Here is a 10,512-nt window from a genome sequence, read left to right as displayed (position 1 = left end):
CAAAACTACAATGAGGTATCACCTCACACTGGTCAGAATGGCCATCACCAAAAAATCTACAAACAATAAATGCTGGAGAGGGTGTGGAGAAAAGGGAACACTCTTGCACTGTTGGTGGGAATGTAAATTGATACAGCCACTATGGAGAACAGTATGGAGGTTCCTAAAAAAACTAAAAATAGAACTAACACACACCTTGCAATCCCACTAGTGAGCATATACCCTGAGAAACCCATAAATCAAAGAGTCATGTACCAAAATGTTCATTGCAGGTCTATTTGCAATAGCCAGGACATGGAAGCAACCTAAGTGTCCATCATCGGATGAATGGATAAAGATGTGGCACGTATATACAATGGAATATTAGCCATAAAAAGAAACAAAATTGAGGTATTTGTAGTGAGGTGGATGGACCTAGAGTCTGTCATACAGAGTAAATTAGTCAGATAGAGAAAATAAATACTGTATGCTAACACATATATATGGTATCTAAGAAGAAGAAAAAAAGGTCATGAAGAACCTAGGGGTAAGACGGGAACAAAGACACAGACCTACTAGAGAGTGGACTTGAGGATATGGGGAGGGGGACGGGTAAGCTGTGACAAAGTGAGAGAGTGGCATGGACATATATACGCTACCAAACGTAAAATAGATAGCTAATGGGAATCAGCCGCACAGCACAGGGAGATCAGCTCGGTGCTTTGTGACCACCTAGAGGGGTGGGATAGGGACGGTGGGTGGGAGGGAGGGAGACGCAAGAGGGAAGAGATATGGGAACATGTGTATAGCTGATTCACTTTGTTATAAAGCAGAAACTCACACACCATTGTAAAGCAATTACACTCCACTAAAGATGTTAAAACATAAAAAGATAATATAATTGCATTAGCAATATTTTAGACTACTTAAAGCAATTGTTTTATAAAAACTTGTCTGTATTTTATTTAGAACTTAACTTAGATAGCAGTAATTTCCCTGGAGTGAAACTACGGTCAAAAATGTCCCTCCGTTCTTACGGAAGCCGAGAAGGATCTGTATCTAGTCGTTCAGGAGAGTGCAGTCCTGTTCCAATGGGTTCATTTCCGAGAAGAGGGTTTGTAAATGGAAGCAGAGAAAATACCGGTTATTTAGAAGAACTTGAAAAAGAGAGGTAACTTTTCTTCATTAAATAGAAAACTTTTATGCTCCAATTTTTGCTAGTATTTTGTCATTTTTTAGTGATACAAGATAGGAATTATGAAGCGTGTATGATCACAAACACTTAGCATTTTGCATTTATTATCTCAAAAACAGTATGTTATTGATTGTACTTACCTTAAATCGAAAAAATGTAAAGGAGGCAATTTCTTGGGATTCTGAACTTCTACTTTGTCACTTAAATACTCACATGCTCTGTACATTGAGTAATACACATGATCGCTAATAGTTATATCTGGCTAAAATATGTAACTGATTTTTAATTGAATTTCTGGTTATCTTTTGAAATGAATTAAATAACTACTAGATCCAGTATAAGATGACTGTTTCCATTATTAAAGGCCTATTACAAGTGGCCACAAATGAAACACTTTTTAATTTATCAGTTTCCGAGTCTAAAAAACATTACTTGACATAGAATAAGTTCTGGTTTCTCAGAGCTAGTGTATTAATTCTTTTCTTCTTGAAGTTAAAATCATCTCACTACGAGTATCAGAATATATATCGTTATTAGGAACTTTGTCAAGTGTTTTGTATCTTCTAAAAAGTTATAAATTCCTTTATGTGTGATTAATACCATATATTTTTATTTCTAAAAGTTCTATTAGACTTTCCAGAAATATTCAGATGTATAAATGTTATATATTACCTCTGGGACCTTAGTCAAGTCATTAAATTTTTGTGTCATTCCCTTCTGTAAAATAGGGATATGATTCTACCTTGTGGAGTTATGAAAATGAATATTAATATATGGAAAATGCCTAGCATATCTCACTGAGAGGCAGAAGACCTTTTACTACTTTCCCTCTGGTTTCAGGTTTGTCCATCTCTAAAAATATGGATAATCATCTGGACCAGAAATAGTGTTAAGCTTTCTTTACTCTCCTTAGTTTACATGAGTCTCTATTTCATACCTTGAGCCGCGACTGTTTCTGAGAGTCTAGGAAACACTATCCTGAAAAATAAGAAGCTAATAACTAGGGTCTACAATCTTCCATCTCTTTGTCCCCTTTGAGCTCTGTTAAGAGGAATGTGAGCATACTGACTTTCCTAGGAACTGACTTTGCTTCATGTAGGTAAAAGTCTAATTTTATTAGCAGAGAGAGAGTGGGGAGAGTATATGTGTGTGTAGTTCTGATATATCTTGTGTCCTCTTGGTTTTCACTGTGTTTGGAGGTAAATTTAGTTCTTGTTTATGTGACAAAGTCTTTATTTTGCTCTCACACCTGATAGTTTGGATAGGTCTAGGCTCAAACTTACTTGGCCTTCTTCATAATCAATGTCACTGATGAGAAATTTAGTATCGGTCTGATTCACATTCCTTTTCAGGGAACCATTTTTCTTCTTTTGAAGCTTTCAGAATGCCATGGTATATGTGTTTTCTTGATTCATCATGCTGTATACTCGCTGTGCCCTTTTGCTCTGGAAATTTATTTTCTTCAGCTTTTGAAAATTCTGTTATTTCTTTGATGATTTTTCTCCCTCTGTTTTTCTATTCTTTCTTTCTAGACATCGCTTAAGTCATAGATCAGCTATCTCTGTGTCTCTTTTTTTCTTGTTTTCTGTATTACCCAAGATAATTGAGATAAGTGTTAGAAAGTAGTCAAGCCAGGACTCAAACCCAGGTCCATAACCTTTGTGAACTTCAGTTTTCCAGTCTGTAAAATGAGCATAAGAATAACTACCTTAAAAAATGTTGTGAGGATAAAATTCGGTTTTAAAAAAAGTACTCAGCACTATGTATGATAGGCTCAATAGGCAGCTATTGTCACATTAGCCATTAATACATTTAACAAATATTTAAGTGCATAATACATGTGCCATGCTCTTCTAGATGATCCTGAATTAGCTAGAGGACTAAGAAGACAGATTTACATTTTAAAGAAGACTCTTGACAGTCACTAAATAAGCCGTTAGTACACTAAACAAACCATAGAGACCCACCAGCTTCTGGATCTGGACCTTGTTTCAGTTTTGAGTCTTAAGCACTGTTGTGTGAGTTACAAGATCATCTACTCTCAGTTAACCACTTGTTATCATGCTGGCTCAAGATTTGGTAACTTTTGCTTCCCCAGAGTATTTTGCCACAGTTCAATCTTAAACTTGAGAGTAACAACTTGTCCCTCTTCTCCTTAACATTTTCCTCACTCCACGACCATCACTAACATTAGCCTATCCATTTAAGCACTTGTAGCACCCAGATCTTATTTAAATAAGCCTATTTATTGGAGAGTAATCAGAGGAAATAGCATCTCCATCTATCCCTTATTTCCCCACCTTAGTCCTGGTAGGTCCTACAGGTACTCACCAGGGAACATTGAAAAATAGAATCAGATCTCATTTTTATGTCAGTTTTAGTATACAGCCTGTGAAAAAGATTCAAGATTTCTACATTGCTTTCTCCTGGTTCTTTTGTCAAAAATGGAAGGGAGGGGACAGCTTCTCATTGGTCAGCACACTTCCCCCGCCCCAGGTTGTTACACCATAACCAGGGCCTGGCTTCCTTCCCATGGATTCCCTCACTACTGAGGTTGCCACATCAAAAGTGAAGGCTTATTTCTTATTTTTTAAATTGCTTCTCAGTAAAGGAAAGGGAATTTTAGCAAGAATAGAACCTTCCACATACTCGCATGCATGCATATTCTTCAAGAAAATATAATCAAATAGAATTTTAAAGTAACAGTGTCAGAGTGAGGAACAACTCTGTGTAAGAGCAAACCCCAGAAGCCATAATAAAAAATATCCTCAGATCTGACTACGGGAAAATTAAAATTTTCTACATGGCAAAAACATAGTGAAAAAACAAGTGTAAACTGAGAAAAAATATTTATAACTGACAAAGTGCTATCATTCTTAATATAGAAGAGGTCCTATAAATAAGTAAGAAAAAGTCACAGAAACGGAAATACAAATGGATTTTAAACTTGAAAAAATACTTAACCTTACTCATACTAATAGAAATCAAATTATAACCATAGTGATGTACCATTTCGTAAAATCCTAGGTATGTAAAAATTTTTTAAACATTTGATAAAATGTTTGCATTGGTGAAGGTGGCAAGAGCATAAATAGGTACCATACCTAATAAGGGCAGTAATTTTAAAATTTACATACCCTAGGAATTTATCTTCTGTGCATGCTTGCACATTTGTGAAATCAACTTATGTATAAGGATATTCAGTGCAGCATTGTTTGTAATAGCAAAAGATTAGAAAGATCCTAAATGCCCTCCAACATAGAACCAGTTATAGTTTATCCCTGTATGGATTCATGAATATCTTTGTAGCTAGCAAAAAACACATAGGACCTTTTTATGTTCTGATACAGAATGATCTCCAAGATAGATTTTTAAGTGGAAAAAAAAAAGTTACAGGACAACACACATAAAAATATGCTACTGTTTATGTTTAAAAATGTACATGTAATTATATACATATATCCTTGCATTTTTATAGAGTATCTCTGGAAATAGTGATAATAGTGGTCGCTTTGGGAAAGAGCCACATGAAAGGAGATAGGTCATATACTTCTTGTACCTACTGATTTTTTCCCATTAACACTTTTATTTTGCATTTATCTTTATAATGATCAGATATGGAGTATCTTGATATAGATTGTTATTGAGGACATCATCAATTAGGTTGTAGGAATTATGTGACAAATTCATCTTCAAATTCCAAACTAAGAAAACGTTTTTCTCCCTCAGAATAACTTCCTCTTATTACACAGTGACAATATATTTCTTACTATTTTGACTGCTGAGAAGCTGAAAGCTACATCTACGTCCAATGCAGTAGTTCCCTGTACTCTAGGTTTGTTTTTTGCATAATTACTGCTTTTCTTTACTCCTTTATTATACTTTTTATTCTTGTATTAAGTCCCACCTTCAAAAATCCAAAATTAGTAAAATTTTCATTTGTTCATTATACTTTAAATAGAGAACAGTACAGTTATAGCTTATCAGAACTGCTGTTGTGTGTGCTATATTAGCATTGTGTAAACTTAACTTTTTTTGAAAAACAGATCATTGCTTCTTGCTGACCTTGACAAAGAAGAAAAGGAAAAAGACTGGTATTACGCTCAACTTCAGAATCTCACTAAAAGAATAGATAGTCTTCCTTTAACTGAAAATGTAAGTAACTTGACAAAATGACTTATTTTTAGATATCTAAAAGTATATATAAATTTATAACTGCATTTATAGTTATTTGTAAACGGTAATATGTTCTATCCAACTTTAAACCTAAATATATAACAATGAATTTTGTTTATAAAGATGATAAAACTTCATTACGCTCAAGCATATTTATTTTAAGTCCCTTGTTAAGAAAACCTCTTAAGTTTCAATACTGAAGGACTCAGGGTTCTACTAGGAAACTGGTTTTTTATTCTGTGTGTTCAATTACCAGACGTACTCTGTAGAAATGTTTATTACCATCTGTATGTTTTTTGAACTGTATTACAGGACTCATGCCAGATAATTTTTGCATTAAAAGTATCTTTGAGATAACTTGTGTCCTATTCAAACGACAGTATCTGGTGGTATGGATCTTAGGGCTTTTTGAAGGTATACTAAATTTGTTTTGCAAATATAACTAAGTAAAAAATAATTTAATTCTGTCAGCCTCTTCCTCCTCACCCAGCCTCTCCATGTCAACTGTTTTATTCATGGGATGGCACATGTAAGAACATTTCTGAAATACATTAATAATTTTAAACAAGACTATATTTTAACTGCTATCCATAAATTTTAAAATAATTTTTAAAAAGGGAGAAAATAGGCTAATTAAAATATATTTTCTGCTCTTAGCTTAAATTTTTCATTTTCTTTTCTTTGGTCCCCCCACACGGCTCGTGGGATCTTAGTTCCCTGACTAGGGACTGAAGCTGGGCCCCCTGCAGTGGAAGCGTGGAGCCCTAACCACTGGACAGCCAAGGAACTCCCTTTCATTTTCTAATAGCACTTTTGAGAGAGCATAATAAACAAAAGGCAGAAGTGCAAAGAAGGAAAACCTTTTTCAAAACACATAGTCAGTTTCCTGACTAGAGTGGGCATTGCCTGGTGGGAGCTAGAACTAGAAGCTTAAGTGCTCAGCCTCCTAGAACAGTCATCCAGGATTTTGAGAGGGAACGAATCTCCCTTCCTGACGATGTCTTAACGTCTTTTCGGGAGTTAAGGAGACACCACTGGTGAAAGAACAGTTCATGGAGAGTTCTTGGCACATGAGGATTAGGAACTCAGGAGGGTTTGGTGAGATTTTTACTCTTAAAAATAGTAAGGCATTGTTTTGCTTAACATTCACTTTGGTAATTAGAGTATACAAAATTTAGAGTCCAACTGTCTGCATGCAGTCGTGTATGTGACAATTCAAGATTGATTGGTTAATATCTGAAACAAAGATTGTCAAATCATTCATTCCCATATTAATTTACTAAATAGCCAATCACGTTTATTTAAGAGGATATGTAATAGTATGAGTGTGTTTCGTGTTTGGTAATTGCAATCATTGTTGCTTTTGTTGTGGTCATCCATTTACAATGCTTGGTGTCAGTTTATTTATCTCTTGTGAAAATAAAATACAGTGTGTGTGTGTGTGTGTGTGTGTGTGTGTGTGTGTGAAAGAGAGGACATGTAAGATATTATGGACCATTTGGCAACATTAGCGAATGTAAATTGCTTCCATTTCATAAATATTTTTTAATTTCACAAAACTTTGCTTTTATATTGGGAAGCCAAGTTAAGAACACTCTCATATGGAAATACTTATTAAGATACTAGGTATTGCTTAAAACATAAGATCTAAACTGCATTATCATAACATACTGTGTCACGTTCAACTTTTTGTGCAGGGGGGTTGGGGAAGTGGAGGACAAATAAGTGTAGTTACAACTGACTCTCTGGGAATTAGGAATAACATGCAGACTATTTCATCTGTGTTGCAACCTGTAATGTGGGTATGCCTATAGGAATACATTCTGCTTATGTCATCTGTATATTGCAAGGGAAATGGGTGAGAGCTCCTCTGACTTATCTGACAACACAGTTTGGGATCCTTAGGCCTACAAAATTCTATTCTGAGTCAGACATGTGCACATGCAGCGTTGTTTTTTTTTTGTTTTGTTTTTTCCTGGGATCTTAGTTCCCTGACCAGGCCCTCAGCAAGGAAAGCACAGAGTCCTAACCTCTGGACCACCAGGGAATTCCACACATGCAGCTTTTTATTGGGCATATAGAGCATGAAAAATCTATAGCACTTCGTTACTCTCGTCATGGCCCATTATAACTCTGTTATCTATCATTTTGTCTAATCATATTTTTAGCCTTTATCACCTCTTGGAGCATGTCTTTGCAAGTTTATTTACCTTGTCCTTTTCATCCTTTTTTATGCCTAGCAGTAACCACAGTACCTGGAATTTTAGTTAAAGGGCAAATAAAATTTTGAATGAATTAACACCCACTCTGTGAAGAAGTACTTTTTTTGGTTTGTTTCAACTTGGGTTCACATTTGGATTTTTACCAAAAAGTTTGCATTGTCTCACAGTTAATGATTATATTATATAAAAGCATTTTCTTATTCCATTTTCTTCCTTTTACAAATGGGAAAGTTCTCTCTGTTTAGTCTACATGTATACAACAGTCCGTACCTAAAATTGAGGTATAAAATTAAGGATGATGGACCTGATTCTTGATTATTCTATGTTGTCCACATTACTATTCTAGTTTTTAATAATTCAAAGTAGTACCTCTTCAGAGCAGAAGGATTATAAGGTGACTGAAGACAGGCTTACCCTAACTGGACCGATTATATATTTTATTTTATTTATTTATTTTTAAAATTTATTTATTTATTTATTTATGGCTGCATTGGGTCTTCGTTGCTGCGTGCAGGCTTTCTCTAGTTCTGGCGAGCAGGGGCTGCTCTTTGGTGCACAGGCTTCTCATTGTTTTGGCTTCTCTTGTTGCAGAGCATGGGCTCTAGGAGCACAGGCTTCTGTAGTTTTGGCACGCAGGCTCAGTATTTGTGGCACACAGGCTTAGATGCTCCACAGCATGTGGGATCTTCCTGGACCAGGGCTCAAACCCGTGTCCCCTGCATTGGCAGGCAGATTCTTAACCACTGTGCCACCAGGGAAGTCCCCAATTATATATTTTATATGAAAGAGTACAATTTAATTAAAACTGTTTGTGACTATGGGGCAGTAAAAGTGTTTCAACTCTGCATTTCACATCAGAGACCCAGTCTGAGCCTAGCGCTGATAATCAAGTTTTAGGACTCCTTAGAGTAAAAAATAATTCTCTCATGCACAGTAACTTACATACTTGCTTATTTGCTTTCTTTATTGGTACTTATATGCTTTTTTATTTTTACTGATAAACACACAAGATATTAACATTTCCATTTTATTTGTGGTTTTAGTTTTCCTTACAGACAGATATGACCAGAAGGCAATTGGAATATGAAGCAAGGCAAATCAGAGTTGCAATGGAAGAACAACTGGGTACTTGCCAGGATATGGAAAAACGAGCACAGGTAACTTATTTATTATTAAACTATGAAACAGCACTAGCTAGAGATCTATTAAGAATCTAATGAATTACAGCTCTGTTACCATTGATTAAATTTTATTATTAGAGATATGTTAAAGTCTGTCTTTACTTTGACACTAGTTCAAAATAAGAATAATTTACCATGACCCTGATACCAAAACCAGACAAAGATGTCACAAAAAAAGAAAACTACAAACCAATATCATTGATGAACATAGATGCAAAAATCTTCAACAAAATACTAGCAAACAGAATCCAACAGCACATTAAAAGTATCATACACCATGATCAAGTGGGGTTTATTCCAGGAATGCAAGGATTCTTCAATATACGCAAATCAATCAGTGGGATACACCGTATTAACAAACTGAAGGAAAAAAAACCATATGATCATCTCAGTAGATGCAGAGAAAGCTTTCGACAAAATTCAGCACCTATTTATGATAAAAACCCTCCAGAAAGATGATCATCTCAATAGATGCAGAAAAAGCTTTCGACAAAATTCAACACCTATTTATGATAAAAACCCTCCAGAAAGTAGGCATAGAGGGAACTTACCTCAACATAATAAAGGCCATATATGACAAACCCACAGCCAACATTGTCCTCAGTGGTGAAAAACTGATACCATTTCCAGTAAGATCAGGAACAAGACAACGTTGCCCACTCTCACCACTCTTTTCAACATAGTTTTGGAAGTTTTAGCCACAGCAGTCAGAGAAGAAAAAGAAATAAAAGGAATCCAAATCAGAAAAGAAGAAGTAAAGCTGTCACTGTTTGCAGATGACATGATACTATACATAGAGAATCCTAAAGATGCTACCAGAAAACTACTAGAGCTAATCAATGAATTTGGTAAAGTAGCAGGATACAAAATTAATGCACAGAAATCTCTGGCATTCCTATACACTAATGATGAAAAATCTGACAGTGAAATTAAGAAAACACTCCCATTTACCACTGCAACAAAAACAATAAAATACCTAGGAATAAACCTACCTAAGGAGACAAAAGACCTGTATGCAGAAAATTATGAAACTGATGAGAGAAATTAAAGGTGATGCAAACAGATGGAGAGATATACCATGTTCTTGGATTGAAATAATCAACATTGTGAAAATGACTCTACTACCCAAAGCAATCTACAGATTCAATGCAATCCCTATCAGACTACCACTGGCATTTTTTACAGAACTAGAACAAAAAATTTCACAATTTGTATGGAAACACAAAAGACCCCGAACAGCCAAAGCAATCTTGAGAACGAAAAATGGAGCTGGTAAACCCACGCACATATGGTCACCTTATCTTTGATAAAGGAGGCAAGTTTGTACAGTGGAGAAAGGACAGCCTCTTCAATAGTGGTGCTGGGAAAACTGGACAGCTACATGTAAAAGAATGAAATTAGAACACTCCCTAACACCGTACATAAAAATCAACTCAAAATGGATTAAAGACCTAAAAGTAAAGCTAGGCACTATCAAACTCTTACAGGAAAACATAGGGAGAACACTCTGACATAAATCACAGCAAGATCCTTTTTAACCCACGCACCTCCTAGAGAAATGGAAGTAAAAACAAAAATAAACAAATGGGACCTAATGAAACTTAAAAGCTTTTGCACAGCAAAGGAAACCATAAGCAAGATGAAAAGACAACCCTCAGAGTGGGAGAAAATATTTGCAAATGAAGCAACTGACAAAGGATTAATCTCCAAAATATACAAGCAGCTCATGCAGCTCAATATCAAAAAAACAAACAACCCA

The 10,512-nt window shown here is 35.4% G+C and overlaps 1 protein-coding gene across 11 annotated transcripts in view; it reads left to right on the top strand.

The window, feature by feature from the left end:
* The window catches only part of APC (APC regulator of WNT signaling pathway), a 150,857-nt gene that overhangs the window by 70,023 nt on the left and 70,322 nt on the right, over positions 1-10,512 (top strand). For 10 of the 11 annotated variants that reach the window (XM_024123881.3, XM_024123865.3, XM_024123873.3 and 7 more), the window contains 3 exons: positions 949-1,150; positions 5,221-5,329; positions 8,616-8,729. In XM_024123881.3, coding sequence (XP_023979649.1) covers positions 949-1,150; positions 5,221-5,329; positions 8,616-8,729 — 425 coding nt within the window. The remainder of the gene's footprint in view (positions 1-948; positions 1,151-5,220; positions 5,330-8,615; positions 8,730-10,512) is intronic. The other variant, XM_024123911.3, reaches the window with a different exon arrangement.

The sequence above is a fragment of the Physeter macrocephalus genome, chromosome 8, assembly GCF_002837175.3.
Source record: "Physeter macrocephalus isolate SW-GA chromosome 8, ASM283717v5, whole genome shotgun sequence".
NCBI classification, from domain to species: domain Eukaryota; kingdom Metazoa; phylum Chordata; class Mammalia; order Artiodactyla; family Physeteridae; genus Physeter; species Physeter macrocephalus.
Note: the sequence above shows the minus strand (reverse complement) of the source record. Positions and strands in the feature narration are given on the sequence as shown.